Below are 19,740 nucleotides of genomic sequence, written 5' to 3'. Positions count from 1 at the left end.
TGAATTAGTGCAGCGGAAAACCTTCTATGAAAAACTAAAACTGCGTTCGTTCATTAAAAGTGATTTTGATAAGAAAGTCGATTCGTAAATCACTTTAACTTTTGTTTAAGCGAGATGCAGCAAAGATATAAATGCAGTTTGCAGTTATGATTCTAATCAGATAGTAGGCGCAAACTGAAATATGATATTCGTACGAAAAAAACTGATTTACGGCTAAATGTTGATTCGTAAATCACTTGATTAAGCGAGATGCAATTTAAGCAAGGATATAAAGGCAGTTTGCAGTTATAATAGAAATCAAAACGTAAACGCAAACAGAAATATGATGATCGTACGATGAAACCGATTTACGTCTAAACGCCGATTCGGAAAGTGCAAAGCTTGAAACCCGATCATATGTGCAGAAAGCAGTAAGCTTTAGAGGAGGTTTGCAATAATGATAATATGCTCAAAGTAAATGCAAACCGAGATTTAGAATGGTTCGGTCAATCTTGACCTACTCCACTTTTGGCTTCCTTCACCGACGAGGTCACCGACGTCAACTAGAGGCATTCCTTCAATAGGCGAAGGCCAACCACCCTTTTACAGTTTCACTCCTTTTGACGGGCTTAGGAGACAACCCTTATAGAATTTTCTCTCCTCTCTTTAAAACTCAGAACTTGGAAGAAAAGAGGGAGAAGAACTTTTGGCCTTTACAATAATTTTGAGCTCTAAAAATCACAGAACAAGATCAGGATTTCGGTGTATGTTTTGTACCCTTTCAGTGCTGAATGGGTGGGGTATTTATAGGCCCCAACCCAGTTTGAATTTGGAGCTCAAAACTGTCAATTCCAGGAATTCCGGGATTTGGCGGTTGCACCTCCTGACTGGAGCGGTTGCACCGCCTCGCAGAGCTCGAAGACTGAGCCTCTAGGCGGCGCCACCTCTGTCAGGGGCGGTTGCACCTCTTGCCAGAGCTCGAAGACTGAGCTCAGGCAGTGCAACCTCCTGACTAAGGCGGTTGCACCTCCTGCCAGAGCTCGAAGACCGAGCTCAGGCGGTGCCACCTCTTGTCAGGGGAGGTTGCACCGCCCAGTCTCGCTCGGAGACTGAGCCCAGGCGGTGCCACCTCCTGGCTGGGGCGGTTGCACCGCCCAATCTCGCTCGGAGACTTAGCCCAGGCGGTGCCACCTCCTGGCTTGGGCGGTTCAATCGCCTGACAGAAATCAGGGTCTGAATGGGTTGATCCATTCGACCCAATTTGGGTTTTTCAGGGGCCCAATTGCCCCAAGATTAAGTTAATGGGATCACCTCCCAATTCCAACTTAATCATTATGCTAACGGCGATATTTCCTAAGACATTTACTGCAACTTGCTCCGGTGCGTCAATCGCTTCTTCCGGCGAGCTTCCGGCGAACTTCCGTCGATCATCCGATGAACCCTCGGTGATGCTCCTGCGGACTTCCGGCAAACTCCTGGACTTGCGATGATCCACTTGGCGAGTTCCGACGAGCATCTTTGGCAAGCTCATGGACTTCTCGGATTTGTTCCCGTAGAACCTCCGACGACTGTCCGAACTTCCGTCGAACTCTCGAACTCCCAACGTGATCATTGTCTTGACTCCGGCGCAACTTCTGCTGCATATCTTACTTTCATCGTAGTTAATCCTGCACACTTATCTCAACATATAGATTAGATAACAAATGGTAATTGACTTCATCATCAAAATCCGAGATTCAACAATCTCCCCCTTTTTGATGATGATAATCAATTGATAATGGAGTTAACCTTAACTCTCCCTGTCTATATGCCATTTTTGAGATAAGTCATTCTTGAATTCAAACCCTTTGAATTCAAGAAACATATTGATAAGTTAAAATCATTTAAACTTATCAATACTCCCATCATGATTCCCATCATGATGTATCTCTCTGAAGATGATGTCAAGGCTTGACATTCGTTTTCAAATTTCACATTTCAAGTTTGAATGATAGTAATAATAGCAATTCATCAACATGTAAAACTGCGAAGTAAGATTTTGATATCATTATATGATGCACACATTTCAAATGTTTTCGCAATTATCGCATTTCATCACATGGTAAAATATCAATACGTAAAATTACGATGCAAGTTTTTGATATCTTGACATGATACAAACAAGGCATAATGCAAATCATAGCATCTATTCATATATCTCTTGGTGATGCAAGCATGTCATTAATACTCATATATTTCTCCCCCTTTGTCATCAACAAAAAGTATGGTAATTGTGATAGCAGGAGAACAATAAGCGAATTTTGAGCATAAGTGTGATAGTTGTTCATGCCTTTACATGTTATTTTCCAAGCATATAAAGGAAAGCATGATACATAGATTGCTTTGAATACTTCTTCCTTTTTATTTGTTATAATCTTTTTGCATGAAGGAGGAAGGCCATTTGTGAGTTTACTTTGAGTGAAATTAAAACCGATGAGAGATTAAATCATGAAGTTGAAGTCGATGAGAGATTGAATTGTGCTTCATTTTTACAGGTATCAAGATATGTATGTGAAACAAATCTTTGCAAGTAAAAACACTATCATCCATATTTCAAGATGGAATTCATAAGCAAGAATCATTTCATCAAATCAATTTCAGAAAAATATTTTTCATAAGTGTATGAGAAAATCCGATTGTTCGGATACCAATTGTTAAGCGAATCCGAAAATGAAATTAACATTTTCATGCATTCGGACAAGACTATGCTATTGATTTTCAAATGAAGACAAAACATGCTTATTGTTATGGAAACACATAATTTCCAACATGTTATTTAGGCATGTAATGACAATCAAGTGATTTGATCATTCAATAAAGTCCGAAAGATAATTTGAACTAGTTTATGTATTCGGACACATCAACATTCCTAATTCTCTTTTTATGAAATCAAATTGTTCTTCGTTTAGAGGTTTTGTAAAAATATCAGCTAGTTGATGTTTAATATGAATGAACTCTATGATTACATTATGATTAGTAACATGATCTCGTATAAAGTGATGTCTAATATCAATATGTTTTGTTCTTGAGTATTGTATAGGATTTTTCGTTAAGCATATTGCACTTGTGTTATCACATTTAATGGGAATATTTTTAAAATAAATTTTATAATCTTCTAAGGTGTTTTTCATCCATACAACTTGTGCACAGCATGCACTTGCTGTAATATATTCAGCTTCGGTTGTTGATAGTGCAACCGAGTTTTGTTTCTTAGATGACCAGGAAACAAGGGCATGACCTAAAAATTGACATGTTCCTGATGTTCTAGTTTACAGCCAGCAAAGTCCACATTAGCATAAGCAATTAACTCAAGATTCTCTGATTTTGGGTACCATAATCCTAGATTTGTGGTACCATTAAGATATCTAAGTATTCTTTTAACTGCTTTGAGATGAGATATCTTAGGGTTTGATTAAAATCTAGCACAAAGTCCTATACTGAACATGATATCTGGTCTAGTTGCAGTGAGGTAAAGTAAACTTCCTATCATGCCCCTATAAGTTTTTTGATCGAAGCTTTCTCCACTTTCATCGATTTCTAACTTAGTGGAGGTGCTCATGGGAGTGTTAATAGCTTTTGAGTTATTCATATTAAACTTTTTTAGCAAATTCATAGCATAATTAGTTTGACTAATAAAGATGTCATTGCTTAGTTGTTTGATTTGTAAGCCTAAGAAGAATGTTAATTCTCCCATTAAACTCATTTCGAATTCAAGACTCATAGTTTTAGCAAAAGATTCACAAAGAGATTTATTCGTAGAACCAAAAATAATATCATCAACATAAATCTGAACAATGAGAAAATCATTTTCAAAATTCTTGATGAACAATGTAGTGTCAACCTTGCCTTTTGTGAAATTATTTTCGATAAGAAAAGAATTAAGTCTCTCATACCAAGCCCTCGGAGCTTGTTTTAAACCATAGAGAGCTTTAGTTAATCTAAACACATGATTAGGGAGGCTATTATTTTCAAATCCAGGAGGTTGTTCAACATAGACTTCTTCGGAAATAAAGCCATTAAGAAAAGCGCTTTTAACATCCATTTGAAACAACTTAAAATTATTACTACTAGCATAGGCAAGGAGCATCCTTATGGCTTCTAATCGAGCCACAGGAGCGAAGGTTTCTTCGTAATCGATACCTTCTTCTTGGTTGAAACCTTTGACCACTAGTCTAGCCTTATTTCTAACCACGATACCATATTCATCTTGCTTGTTTCTAAAAACCCATTTAGTACCAATAACTAAATGGTCATTTGGTCTAGGAACAAGCTTCCACACCTCATTTCTCTCAAATTGATTTTATTCGTCTTGCATTGCAATAATCCATGAATTATCTTTCATGGCTTCTTCAACACATGTGGGTTCAATTTGGGAGAGAAAAGCGGCGTTGGAACAAAAATTTTAAGAGAAGAACGTGTTTGAACCCCCTTTGATGTGTCTCCTAAGATTAGCTCCTTAGGATGAGCATCTACATTCTTCCAATCCTTGGGTAAGGATGTTTCGGAAGTGTATGCATTCAAGTTGCTAGTTGGAGACGGAGTTTCATTTCAATTCAAGGAATCAAAATTAACATCATCATCAAAATCGTTTTTCCTGATTTCGAAAATCTCATTAAAGACAACATGAATGGATTCTTCAATAATTAAAGTTCTTTTATTGAAGATACGAAAAGCTTTAGAAACCGAAGAATAACCAAGAAAGATTCCTTCATCGGATTTAGCATCAAATTTTCTGAAGTTATCTTTTTCATTCAAGATAAAACACTTACACCCAAAGACTTTAAAATATGAAACATTGGGTTTTTTGTTGTTCCATAACTCATAGGGAGTTTTGGTGAGTAAGAGTCTTACTAGAACTCTATTCAAAATATAGCATGCAGTATTTACGGCTTCGACCCAAAAATATTTGGGTAGGCTATGTTCATTCAACATGGTTCTTGCCATTTCTTGTAAATTTTGAATTTTTCTTTCTACTACTCCATTTTGTTGAGGATTTCTAGGAGTAGAGAAATTATGGTTGTATCCATTGAGTTCACAAAATTCTTGGAAATCATGGTTTTGAAATTCACCACCGTGATCACTTCTAATTGACGAAATCATAGAACCCTTCTCATTCTGAACAAGTTTACAAAACTTGGTAAAATATCTAAAGCATTCATTTTTCTGTTTTAAGAAGTAAGTCCATGTGTATCTGCTATAGTCATCCACAATGACGAAGGCGTATTTGCTACCTCCTAGGTTTGATGTAGAGATTGGTCCGAACAAGTCCATATGAATCAATTGTAAGGGCCTAGAGGTGCTTATTTGATTCTTAGATTTGAAACTGCCCTTAATTTGTTTACCTAATTGGCAAGTATCACATGCATTATCTTTGATGAACTTGATATGAGGAATTCCTCTTACAAGTTCTTTAGATGATATTTGAGTGATTAGTTTCATGCTAGCATGACCTAATCTTCTATGTCATAGCCAAGCATCTTCATTTAAAACCGAAAAATACATTTCATTACACAAATCATTGATGTCAATAGTGTATACGTTATTTTGTTTTAATGCAATCATAGACGTGTTTTTGTGTGGTTTTTCAATGATGCAAGCATTAGATTCGAATCTGACAATATATCCATTATCACATAATTGACTAATACTCAAGAGGTTATGTTTTAAACCATCAACTAATAAAACATTTTCGATAAAGAAGTTGGATTTGTTACCTATGGTTCCTTTGCCAATGATTTTACCCTTGTTGTTGTCTCCGAAGGTGACATAGCCTTCGTCTATGCTAGTGAGCTTAGAGAATTGAGATGGATCTCCGGTCATATGCCTTGAGCATCCACTATCAAGGTACCATCTCTTGCTCCTAGCTTGCGATGGTATAGATTTCTACAAGAAAGGATAATTTTTAGGTACCCATTTGCTTTTGGGTGCCTCAAAAATATATCTACATTGTTTATCATGTTGCATATAATTTATCATGGTTCCTTTAGGAACCCAAATTAATTTGTTTGGATTAATTTTCTTGAATGGACAATAATATGTTTTGTGTCCAAGTTTGCAACAAAAGTTGCATTTGCTTTGGTGTCGAACATGTAAGATGGGGCCTTTTATGAAGGTGGTTGGATTTTGGTGAGGACTTCTCACAAATCCGATTCCACTTCTTTTGGGAACATGACCCTTGTTTGCAAGGATCATGTTCAAGGACTTGCTACCAACCTCGAATTTCTTCAAGGTGTCCTTAAGTAGCAAGTTTTCCTTTTGGAGAGTTTCTAGATCATGGCATTTTATGCATGAACCTAAACTATCATGATATTCAGCTTTTAACTTATCGAAATTACAAGTAAGACTATCATGCTCCTTTTGTAGCAATTTGTATTTTCTACTAATAATCTTGCATTCATCAAATAAGTCATGGAAGGCATTTAATAATTCATCAAATGATAAATCTGCATCTATTAAATTCGTTACCTCCTCTCCGATGGCCATTAAGGCGTAATGAGCAACTTGCTCGATGTTGGACTCCTCTTCTTCGTACACGCTCGAGTCATCTCATGTTGCTTTGAGCGCCTTCTTCATTGATGTTCTCTTTTTGACTTGGGGACAATCATTCTTGTAGTGTCCCGGCTTTTTGCACTCATAGCAAATAACTTGGTCCTTCTTGGGTTCAAGTTTATTTTTTGTGTCATTCTTAAACTTGTTTCTTTTAATGAATTTTTTAAATTTTCTTGTTAGAAGTGCCAAGTCATCGTCACAGTCCGCATCACTTGAGTTTGCTCTCAAGTGGTGTTCTTAAGTTCTAAGTGCCATATCCTTCCTGTTCTTTGGAAGGATGTCTTCTTGCTCTTCATGAGCTTTGCAAGTCATCTCGTAGGTCATTAATGACCCGATTAGTTCTTCAAGAGGGAAGTTGTTTAGATCTTTCGCCTCTTGAATAGCAGTGACTTTAGGATCCTAACTCTTAGGAAGGGATCTTAGAATCTTATTTACGAGCTCAAAATCCGAAAAACTTTTTCTGAGTCCTTTTAGACCGTTGACGACATCCGTGAAACGGGTAAACATGTCGCCAATAGTCTCACTCGGTTTCATCCGGAAAAGTTCGAAATAATGTAACAAAAGATTGATTTTTGACTCTTTCACTCTACTTGTGCCTTCGTGAGTCACTTCGAGTGTGTGCCAAATATCAAATGCGGTTTCACAAACCGAAACACGGTTGAACTCGTTTTTATCAAGCGCACAAAATAAGGCATTCATAGCCTTTGCATTAAGAGCGAAAGCCTTCTTCTCCAATTTATTCCAATCGATCATTGGAAGAGAAGACTTCGAAAATCCATTTTCGATAAGATTCCAAAGTTCAAAATCCATAGAAATAAGAAAGATCCTCATTCGGGTCTTCCAATATGTGTAGTTCGTCCCATTGAACATGGGTGGACGTGTAATAGAATGGCCCTCTTGGTTTCCGGCGTATGCTATCTCTCTTGGGTTTTAATCCGTTTGAGGGGGGGGGGGGGGTGAATTAGTGCAGCGGAAAACCTTCTACGAAAAACTAAAACTGCGTTCGTTCATTAAAAGTGATTTTGGTAAGAAAGCCGATTCGTAAATCACTTTAACTTTTGTTTAAGCGAGATGCAGCAAAGATATAAATGCAGTTTGCAGTTATGATTCTAATCAGATAGTAGGCGCAAACTAAAATATGATATTCGTACGAAAAAAACTGATTTACGGCTAAATGTTGATTCGTAAATCACTTGATTAAGCGAGATGCAATTTAAGCAAGGATATAAAGGCAGTTTGCAGTTATAATAGAAATCAAAACGTAAACGCAAACAGAAATATGATGATCGTACGATGAAACCGATTTACGTCTAAACGCCGATTCGGAAAGTGCAAAGCTTGAAACCCGATCATATGTGCAGAAAGCAGTAAGCTTTAGAGGAGGTTTGCAATAATGATAATATGCTCAAAGTAAATGCAAACCGAGATTTAGAATGGTTCGGTCAATCTTGACCTACTCCACTTTTGGCTTCCTTCACCGACGAGGTCACCGACGTCAACTAGAGGCATTCCTTCAATAGGCGAAGGCCAACCACCCTTTTACAGTTTCACTCCTTTTGACGGGCTTAGGAGATAACCCTTATAGAATTTTCTCTCCTCTCTTTAAAGCTCAGAACTTGGAAGAAAAGAGGGAGAAGAACTTTTGGCCTTTACAATAATTTTGAGCTCTAAAAATCACAAAACAAGATCAGGATTTCAGTGTATGTTTTGTACCCTTTCAGTGCTGAATGGGTGGGGTATTTATAGGCCCCAACCCAGTTTAAATTTGGAGCTCAAAACTGTCAATTCCCGAAATTTCAGGATCTAGCGGTTGCACCTCCTGACTGGAGCGGTTGCACCGCCTGGCAGAGCTCGAAGACTGGGCCTCTGGGCGGTGCCACCTCTGTCAGGGGCGGTTGCACCTCCTGCCAGAGCTCGAAGACCGAGCTCAGGCGGTGCCACCTCCTGACTGAGGCGGTTGCACCTCCTACCAGAGCTCGAAGACCGAGCTCAAGCGGTGCCACCTCTTGTCAGGGGAGGTTGCACCGCCCAGTCTCGCTCGGAGACTGAGCCCAGGTGGTGCCACCTCCTGGCTGGGGCGATTGCACCGCCCAGTCTCGCTCGGAGACTTAGCCCAGGCGGTGCCACCTCCTGGCTTGGGCGATTCAACCGCCTGGCAGAAATCAGGGTCCGAATGGGTTGATCCATTCGGCCCAATTTGGGTTTTTCAGGGGCCCAATTGCCCCAAGATTAAGTTAATAGGATCACCTCCCATTTCCAACTTAATCATTGTGCTAACTATGATATTTCCTAAGACATTTACTGCAACTTGCTCCGGTGCGTCAATCGCTTCTTCCGACGAACTTCCGTCGATCATCCGATGAACCCTCGGTGATGCTCCTACGGACTTCCGGCAAACTCCTGGACTTGCGACGATCCACTTGGTGAGTTCCGACGAGCTTCTTTGGCAAGCTCATGGACTTCTCGAATTTGTTCCCGCAGAACCTCCGACGATTGTCCGAACTTCCGTCGAACTCTCGAACTCCCAACGTGATCATTGTCTTGACTCCGGCGCAACTCATGATGCATATCTTACTTTCATCGTAGTTAATCCTGCACACTTATCTCAACATATAGATTAGATAACAAATGAAAATTGACTTCATCATCAAAATCCGAGATTCAACATATTTAACCCTACTTGTGCCTTCGTGTGTGACTTCGAGGGTGTGCTAAATATCATATGCAGTTTTGTATATAAAAACCTAATTAAATTTATTTTTATCAAGAGCACAAAATAAAGTATTCATTGCTTTGGCATTCAAGGAGAAAGTCTTCTTTTCCAAATCATTCCATTCGTTTATTGGTTTGGAAGACTTCTTAAAATCACTTTCAACAATGTTTCACAATTCGAAATCTATAGAAAGCAAGAAAATTATCATTCTAGTTTTTCAATATGTAGTCTGTTCCATTAAACATAGGAGGATTAGTGATAGAAAATCCCTCATGATTGTCGATAAAAGCCATCTCTCTTGGGTTTTAAACCAAATAGAGAGTAACCTTGCTCATACCAACTGTTAGGATCATGAATGACACTAAGAGGGGCGAGTGAATTAGTGCTATTGAAAAAATTAAGTCGATTCGAAACTTTTAGCTTAATAAAAATATATCGAAAAAGATATTGAAAGTGTGCTTGACTTAGAATAAAAGTGGTAAGTAATTAAGGCAGAAAACAATAGTAACGAAGAGCAACAAGAAAGTGCACACTAATTTTATAGTGGTTCGATCGTTGTGACTTACGTCCACTCCCGATTCCTCCTCTGTTGAGGCCACCAACATCCACTATCGGTCTTCCTTCAATGGACGAAGACCAACCACCCTCTTATAATGCTTTCTCCTTTTTATAGATTTAGGAGACAACCTTTTACAAGCCTCACACATCTCTTAGATTGATCATAGAGCTAAAGGAGGATACTTAGCACTTTTACAATACTTTTATAACCAAAATCTTAAGACTTTTATTCACACTTTTCGTGCTTTTTCATGCAGAAAAGAGTGGGGCATTTATAGAGAGTAACCTTGCTCTGATACTAACTATTAGAATCATGAATGACACTAAGACCGTATATCAGGCATCTTCATGTATCTACAGTCCCTCATCCATCTAACATCTCAAAGACCATATATCAGGCATAGTGTTGTCAGACCCATACGGTTTCTACTTGAGTCTCGCTTTAATCGGATTTTCCCGAAAAACTCTTTCTTTCTAAATCCGAATGATCTTAGCTAGGGATTTGCCTAAGTAAGAATACATGAGATATTCCTCTCATGACACCGAGAGCGAATGATCCTCTATCAATACTCAATAACCCTCAAAAGATTGACTATCACTCCCAATGATTAGTTGTGCTAGATCTGAAACTTTCAAACATATAATTCTAGTATAAAAGAGTGGAGTACTCGTACAAGACATCCTTGGTGTCTCAAGTCTAAGGACCAGGTACATCACTGAGATAACGAAATAATTGAGTCAATCAATAAACTCAATCTCCAATGAGTACCTACACTGTAGCCCTAGTGTCCCCACATAAGCAGTTATGAAACCAGCTGTCTCCATCATATGGACGTGTATACAGCACACTAGTCTGTCTAGTTATCTCGATGTTCCTTTCGAGTAACCTATAACTAGGATTATTTAGGGTTTATGTTTAAAGGTGGATTGGTTTCATTATCGTGATCTTATCACGATCTGATTCTCATTGCACATATCCAATATCACAATATATATATATATATATATATATATATATATATATATATATATATATATATATATATATATATATATATATATATATATATATATATATATATATATATATATATATATACCCAACCATCCGAACCAAGTCCTCACCGACATAACGACTTCCGATCATACAGCTCGTACGTTCTCAGCCAACCAAGTCTCTCAAATTAGTCAAAAAAAAAAAAAAAACACTTGAATAAACCTATACCTTTGATAAAAAAAATCAATCAGACTGACTATCAGAGTACACACGACACCATCAACCACCGATCATTTTCATCTAAGTCAGCTGTTTTGCCGGTTTTCTCCCAGCTGCAAAAGATGAGACCAAAATATCTTAATTCTCGGATGCAATGACTGTCCCCTTTATTTCTTCCACTCAATGATTATTAATGCAAGCCCACTTACAACTGGTAGCCTTAGTGGGAACAGTAAGCAGGTTGAAGTAGATAGATTGCAACTCCACTAGCATGAGCTTGTGGAAAATTTTGGAGACATTTGATGATTTTGGCATCGAGTAAAACGTGTTTTGAGTGTTACCCCCAGTTTTCAATGCTCTTGAAAGTCATTGCCGTGAAACTTCTCTATCGTTCTCGGTCATCTGCAGGGATTTCCATCAGTGTGATAGGCATGGTTGGAGAAGGGAGTGGCCCTGTCGGTTGGAATTTTTACTCCGCTCTGATGCTAATGAGGCTTTTGTAATGCTTCCGATTAGTTAATATATATTTTCTCCTCTACATCTTTGTCTTACAGTTTGACACCTAAAGCTGTTGATCAACCAAAAAGAGACAACTCTGCTATCTTTTTCATGCACTGATTCTACTTTTCCTCCAAGAGACAAAAACACACTTTTTAAGTGTACAAATTTGACGGCATTGCGAGTGGCCTTCATTTAGCCAGTCAGTCAAGCAGTGGTTTGATACCATCTATTTCCTTTTCTTAATTGATAGAAGAATAGTTCGTTCTATGTGCTATAGCTTTGCTGTAGTTTCGAAGACAAGTTTGACATTGCTATCAATTGTTCAGTTGCGACGACGTTAAGCATAATTCACAAGGGAATACGGATATATCTATTCACTCACATTATGATTCTTCTGGAAAATCCTACACATCGTAATGAAACAATGAGAATATAGTCAAACTCTTCACCTCCTACTATTCAACCCTGACAGCTTTTTCTCAAATCTTTAATAAACTTGAGACCGATAATTCCATATTATTCTCTTTGTTATCTTGCGCGAATTGAAATGTTCATTTCTTCAAGATTTGTTTGGCTCTAACACTCCTTGTGATGAGAATTGATTTTGGAGATATGAATACCATGATATAGCTGCGGTAAAGTTTGTCTTTCGACTCTTACAATCCCATTTTTGTATTATGTGTCCTTTTTTCAAAGAGTATTTGTTGCTATAGCTTTATGAGTTATATGGAATGTCAAATAATGTTGTTTCCACAAAATCGACTTTTATATATTTTTTAAAATGATCTCCTACTTACATTCCATAATGAAGTCAACTGAAAACTGATGAAAGTGTTAGGTCTTATCCTTATATTATTAAGTAAAAAAATTAACAATTGATTGGATCAAATTAAACTGGCTCTTCTGGAAGGCCAACCTGCACCTCACCCCGAACTTTCTCTAACATAAAAATCATACTTTGGGACAACAGTGAGTTAGCCTTAAGAGTCCACCCACCTCCTCAGTTGCCCACCTAAACCGTCTCTTCCATTCGAACCTGTGCCCTCAAGATAAATTTATATCTTCTGGATTGAATCAGACTGTATTGGACTATGACATGGTTGGTTTTCAGCATGCTAAAAATGAGAGAAATTAATGTCAAATGTGAGGCATGGATGTAGCTCTCAAGATTGTCAACGGATGGCGCAAAAGATTTACGTTGATCCCAGCCGTGACCTGATTTCAGTAGGGTTCTAACGTGCTCGGATTCACACAAATTCAACGGAGGGAGGGGAGACGAGGAACCAAGTTTATGCGCCCGAATTTTCAGAAACGCCCCCATTAAAGTCAAATCCTTTTTCTATGGAGTTCAGCTTATATCAGGTAGCCTGCCGTTTGACCTTCAAAATACATGCATTAACACTGTTCCGTAGTTGTCCAATTTTGTTTTACTATATATATATAAGAGAGAGAGAGAGAGAGAGAGAGAGAGAGAGAGAGAGAAAAAGAGAGTTCTCGCCTTGATTATAAACCTCGAGACTTCTCCATCCCTGCTCAGTGCTTGTTCGTCGTCTGCAGGCTGTGCAATGTCTTATCGTCGGCCTCTCCTCCTCCTTCCGCGACAAGCTTTACATTCCTGTGCTAATACCAGCAGTTGCAGCTTCGTCATACAATCCTGTTGAACTAAACCCTTTTGTGGCCTCGTTGTATCGAAGTGTAGAGCTTAACCGTGTCGTTGCGACCACCACGATTATCCTCATGACCTCCTCGTTGGAATTAAACTTGTTTAAGTATTATAAACAGATTCATTTCATCAAAAGAAAGGTTCATTGCATCAAGAGAACGATTCATTACATTAAGAAGAAAAATTATATTAAAAGTCTATGGAAGGATAAGTCAAATTGGTTGGTTCTTGGAATAGAATGATTCATCTTGAATACAATTAATGTAATGTATCTTTGAGGACTATATAAACCCCGTATGTTTGGTCATGAAACATATAGAGTTTCTGAAATTGTAAAAATATTTCTTGAGAGAAATATAGAAGATTGAAACTTGTCCTACTCTTCTTCTGTTTGATTGAGAGTTTGTAGGATATGGATTTGTTGAACCAAGTTCAGCAGAAGAAGGAGCAATGAATGCAGAATGAAAAAAACAACTCAAAGAAAAAAATGAAGAAGGAGAAAAATACTTTGTTCACGATCTACCAAGGGCTTGATAATACAATGTTGGAGATCATTGCTCTAGCAAATACTTTAAAGGAGGCTTGGGAAATACTTCAAAAAGTATTCGGTGGTGTTGATAAGGTAAAGAAACTTCGTCTACAAGTTTTACGAGCCGAGTTTGAAACAACAAGGTACTTCTAAAACTATTTCTGATTACTTTTCAAAAATCATTTCTATTGTTCATCAAATGAGACGAAATTGTGAACAAATAAATGATCATAGAGTAAAAAAAAAGATGAGAATACAAAACTATGGAGCAAGCACTATAAACTAAGCTTGCTCTTGAAAATAAAAGTGAATCAAATTCTCAAAGAGGAAGAGAATAAGGACAAAGAGGAAGAGGAGGCATAAATCATACTAATCAAGAATCTCCAAACAGTGAAGATGGTAGAGAAAATTCTAGCCAAAGAGGTCGAGGTTATGTTTGAGGACATGGCCAAGGTCGTGGACATAGCAGAAACTCTAAAAGGTCTGAAATACAATGCTATATTTGTAAAAGGTATATTTGTAAAAGGTATGGACATTACTCTTATGAATGTTATTATAATCCTAACAATCAAGGTGAGAATGCAAATTTTGTTGAATAAGAAAAGAACGAAATCAAGTTTTGCTAATAAGTTATGATAATTTAAAAGAGGATCAGTCTATGACATGGTATCTAGATACAGAAGCCTCAAACCACATGTGTGATATCAAAGAGATATTTTAAAAAATGGATATAAGTTATTCTGAGAACATTAAATTTGATAATTTGTCTCAAAGACCTGTAAGAGGCAAAGGTAAAATTCTTCTTGAACTTAATAATGACAAAGAATTATGCATTTCATATGTTTATTATATTTCTAATTTGAAAAATAATATTCTAAGCTTGGGATAATTACTTAAAAGTGGTTATGATATTGAGATGAAAGATATGGCTCTCTTAATTCATGACAAGAATAAAATATTGATATCACATATGAAAATGACAAAGAATAGAATGTTTCCTCTGCATTTAAGTATTTCCGATCAATCAAATTATTTTAAAGCTGATATTGAGAATATTTATACACTATGACATCTTAGATATGCTCATTTAAATTTTGAGGCTTTGAAACTTCTAGAGAAGTATAATATGGTGATAGGAATATCAAAAATTGATCACCCATCAAAATTATGTGAAGTATATGTCATGGGTAAGCAAGAAAGAAAGTTTTTCAAAATCAGAAAAATAAAAAGAGCATGGCATCATCTTGATCTGGTGCACTCAAATGTTTGTGGCCCTATCAATACAGTATCACTTGGAGGAAGCAGATATTTTCTTACCTTCACCGATGATCATAGTGGCAAAACTTGGATTTACATGTTAAAAGAAAAGAAAGAAATTTTAAGCAAATTCAAAGAATTTAAGGATTTGGTTGAAAGACAAAGTTGTTGTAAGATTAAATATTTAAGAACAGATAGAAGTGATGAATATATATCGAATGAATTTGAAAGTTTTTGTAGAAATAATGGAATTCTATATCAATTCACCATGCCTCACACACCTCAACAAAATGGTGTATCAGAAAGAAAAAATAGGACTATCCTTAATATGGTCCGATGCATGTTAAAGGAAAGAAAAATTCCTAAAGAATTTTGGGGAGATGTTGTTGCTTTTGCAGTTTATTTGCTAAATAGGTTTCTGACAAAGCGAATTGGTAATGTTACACTAGAAGAAGCATGAAGCTTATAAAAACCAAGAGTTGATCATTTGAAAATTTTTGGAAGTATTGCATTTTCCAAGATACCAAAAGAAAAAAGAATAAAACTAGAGGATAAAAGTCAGAAATATATTTTGCTAGGTTATCCGGAGAATTCCAGTGGTTACAAACTCTATAATCATATCACATATAAAGTTGTGATATCAAAAAATATTGAGTTTGATGAACAATAGATTTGGAATTGGAATAATGATGAGCAATATAAGAAAGCTATAGATTCAGAAGATGATGATATAATACAAACAAGCATCGAAGTGGCTTTGTCGGAATCATCATCTAGATCGGCTAGGTCATATGATTCAAGAAGTTCGATTATAAGAAGGACAAGACCGATTCATGAGCTATATGATGTGACTCAAAGAATTGATATTAACAATGATGAATTTTCTATATTTTATCTTTTTGTAGGATATAATCCATTAACCTTCGAAGAAACTTATAAAGAAGAAAAATGGAGATAAGCTATGAATAAAGAGATTCATGCCATCAACAAAAATGATATATTGGAGCTTACTATACTTTCAAAAGACTATCAAGCTATCAGTATTAAGTGGATTTTCAAAACAAAAAGAAATGCAAAAGGAGGGGTGAAGAAATACAAGGCTCGATTGGTTACAAAGGGATACAAACAACATTATGGGATTGATTATGAAGAAGTATTTGCATCAGTTGCTCAATTAGAGACAGTAAAATTACTTATCTCTCTAGCAGCTTAAATGAAATGGAACATTTTATAAATGGATGTCAAATTAGTATTTCTTAATGGAGTTCTTGAAAAAGAGGTATATATTCAACAACCCCTTGGTTTTACTATTCATGAACAAGAAGATAAAGTATACAAGTTAAAGAGAGCTCTTTATGGGCTTAAACAAGCCGCACGAGTATGAAATTCTTGAATAGATGCTTATTTTATTCAAAATAATTTTTCTAAATATCAATATGAACATGCTCTCTATATAAAATCTAACTCTAATGGAGATATCTTATTTGTATGCCTATATGTAGATGATTTAATATTTACAGGCAATAGTAGCTCCATGATTAAAGACTTTAAGCAGTCTATGAAAAAGGAGTTTGAGATGACCGACTTAGGCTTAATAACTTATTTCCTCGGTATTGAAGTTATACAAGATAATTGAGGAATTTTTATCTCACAAGAAAATTATGCAAATGAGGTTTTAAAAAAAAAATTTATGGAAGATTGTCATTCTACAGATATACCTGTTGAATATGACACCAAGTTGACCAAGAAAGGTGAAGGTAAATACATTAATCCAACTTATTATGAAAGTCTAGTTGGATGTTTAAGGTATTTGACATGCACTCGACCTGATATACTATTTGAAATTGGTTTAATAAGTAGATATATGGAAGTTCCTAAGACATCTCATTTAAATATCGTTAAAAGAATTTTGTGATATATTAAAGGAATAATTGAGTATGGAATATTCTATTTATCATCTAAAAGGTTAGAACTTATTGGATATAATGACAGTGATTGGGCCAAAAGCTATGATGATCAGAAGAGTACAACTGGATTTGTATTTTATTTTGTTGAAGTTATATTCACTTGGTCTTCAAAAAAGTAGCGGATCGTTGCTCTATCAAATTGTGAAGCAAAATATATAGTAGCTTCTTCTAGTGCTTGTCATGCAATCTGGCTAAGAAGATTACTCCAAGAACTTCATATGTCACAGGAGAAGTCAACCAAGATTTATGTTGATAATAAATCAGCTATTGCCTTAGCCAAGAATCCAATTGAAAGATCGAAGTATATCGACACAAGATTTCATTTCATAAGAGATTATATCAAAAATAAAAAATGGAGCTATATCATGGCAAGACAAGTGAACAAGTGGTCGATATACTTACAAAACCTCTCAAATTTAAAATATTTTAACATTTCGAAAGAAACTTAGCATATTAGATGAAATAAGTTTAAGGGGGGAGAATGTTAGAATTATACTTGTTCAATTGTCATAAAAAGATTCATTTCATCAAAAGAAAGATTCATTACATCAAGAAGGAGATTCATTATATCAAGAAGAAAATATTAATTAAAAGTCTATATAAGGATAAGTCAAATTGACTATTGGTTCTTGGAACAAAATGATTCATCTTGAATACAATTAATATAATGTATCTTTGGGACTATATAAATCCCGTATATTTGAGTTTTTAAAATTATAAAAAGATTTCTTTGTAGAAATATAGAAAAAAAAAAAAAGCTTGTCCTCACTCTTCCTCTGTTTGATAACTCTATCCCTTATATTTCTATAAGACCAACACTCCTCACATCCCCTTTCTTTGTCGTCATCCAAAAGCTGCAGACAGACGATGGTGGTGTCGGAGGTCGCCCTGCCGGTTCTAAAGCCCAAGCCGCACAATCCCATATCCTCGGCCTTCGTAGAGACCAAGTGCATCCTAGGCCTGGCCTTGCCTACAGCCCTCACCGGCCTCCTCCTCTATTCCCGTTCCATGATCTCCATGCTCTTTCTTGGTCGCCTCGGCGACCTCCCTCTTGCCGGAGGCGCCCTCGCCATTGGCTTCGCTAACATCACCGGCTACTCTGTCCTCTCCGGGCTCGCCATGGGCATGGAGCCCATATGTGGTCAGGCCTTCGGCGCGCGGCGCCACCACCTCCTCGGCCTGGCGCTCCATCGCACCATCCTCCTCCTCCTCTGCACTTCCCTCCCCATAGCGCTCCTCTGGTACTGCATCCACCCCATCCTCCTCCTCCTCGGCCAACGCCCGGCGCTCGCCGCCGCCGCCAGTGTCTACCTCCAAGCCTCCCTTCCCGACCTCTTCCTCCAGTCCTTCCTCCACCCTCTTCGCATTTACCTCCGCACTCAGTGCATCACGCTCCCTCTCACCGCATGCGCAGCGTTATCCATCGCCCTCCACCTGCCCATTAACTACCTCCTGGTCTCCGTTCTCCGGCTCGGCATTGGCGGCGTAGCTCTGGCCTCTGTTTGGACTAACCTCAATCTCGTAGTCTTCCTCGTAGCTTATATCTACCTGTCGGGCCTCCACCGCAACACTAGCGGGCTCTCCTTCTCCGCCGAGTGCTTCAAAGGCTGGAGGTCACTCCTCAACCTGGCCGTCCCCAGCTGCGTCTCGGTGTGCCTGGAGTGGTGGTGGTACGAGATCATGATCATCCTCTGCGGCCTTCTCCTGAACCCACAGGCCACCGTTGCCTCCATGGGCATTCTCATCCAGACCACGTCCCTCATCTACATCTTCCCATCCTCGCTCAGCTTCGGCGTGTCGACTCGGGTGGCCAACGAGCTCGGTGCAAACCGGTCCGACCGAGCCCGGCGAGCCGCCACCGTCGGACTGTCATGCAGCTTCGTGCTCGGTCTCATTGCCTTGGGCTTTGCCGTCTCGGTGCGCCATGTGTGGGCTACGATGTTCACGGCCGACTCAGCAATCCTCGGGCTCACCTCGTCGGTGCTGCCCATCCTTGGCATGTGCGAGCTCGGGAACTGCCCTCAGACCACCGGATGCGGGGTGCTGAGAGGCAGCGCCCGGCCGACAGTCGGGGCCAACATAAACTTGGGCTCCTTCTACGCCATCGGGATGCCGGTGGCCGTCGGGTTTGCATTTTGCACCGGGCTCGACTTCAAGGGACTCTGGCTGGGGCTGCTCTCGGCGCAGGCCACATGCGTCGTGCTAATGATCGCGGTCATCAGGAGGACTGATTGGGAAGAGCAGGCCGAGCGAGCGCATCAGCTCACCGGCGCCCCCAGTGATGACAGTGGTGCAATCGTCGGATGCGGTGGCAACCAAAAGGACGGTGCGTCGCCGCCACCGAAAGACGTCGAGGTGGACGGAGATGAGACCGATAGGTTGATTGTAAAGATTGAGCAAACCAAGTTTGTAGCATGAAGCATTCTTTACATTTTGCTTCCTTTTAACACTTCCGTTTACAGTTATACGTACGACAAATACAACTACTGGTTGTCTTTTTATTTCCTTTTTTTGTGTTCTGTAACGAAGGTGTGGTTACTGAGAAAAGCAAAGACAAATTTCTTCGCTCTCCTCTCTTCTCATCTCCTCTATTCCATGATCGAATACATCGAAACAGACGGCCGGCGCCATAAGTTTCCTGTGTCACCGGGAATCCAACATGACGGCTTCCAGCTCCGACATGGAGCACACGAGCAACGCGGCTCAATTTGGGCTTCAGGCGATGGGACCCGCATTTTGTACGGCCTCATCCGTTGACTTGATAAGAAA

General features: G+C 38.4%; 1 protein-coding gene across 1 annotated transcript; it reads left to right on the top strand.

Moving 5' to 3' along the window:
• Positions 1 to 17,838: 17,838 nt before the first annotated feature.
• Positions 17,839 to 19,505, top strand: LOC135672134 (protein DETOXIFICATION 49-like). Its single transcript, XM_065180586.1, has one exon. The coding sequence runs from the start codon at positions 17,839 to 17,841 to the stop codon at positions 19,387 to 19,389; it is 1,551 nt and encodes a 516-aa protein (XP_065036658.1). The 3' UTR covers positions 19,390 to 19,505.
• The last annotated feature ends 235 nt before the right edge of the window (positions 19,506 to 19,740 follow it).

This window comes from Musa acuminata, chromosome BXJ1-4 (genome assembly GCF_036884655.1).
Source record: "Musa acuminata AAA Group cultivar baxijiao chromosome BXJ1-4, Cavendish_Baxijiao_AAA, whole genome shotgun sequence".
Classification (NCBI taxonomy): Eukaryota; Viridiplantae; Streptophyta; class Magnoliopsida; order Zingiberales; family Musaceae; genus Musa; species Musa acuminata.
The sequence above is the reverse complement of the archived record's forward strand: the minus strand, read 5'-3'. Positions and strand labels throughout refer to the sequence as shown.

Bases quoted from the DNA above. Each gene is read 5' to 3' on its own strand.
- LOC135672134 (XM_065180586.1), top strand. From the start codon at position 17,839: ATGGTGGTGTCGGAGGTCGCCCTGCCGGTTCTAAAGCCCAAGCCGCAC.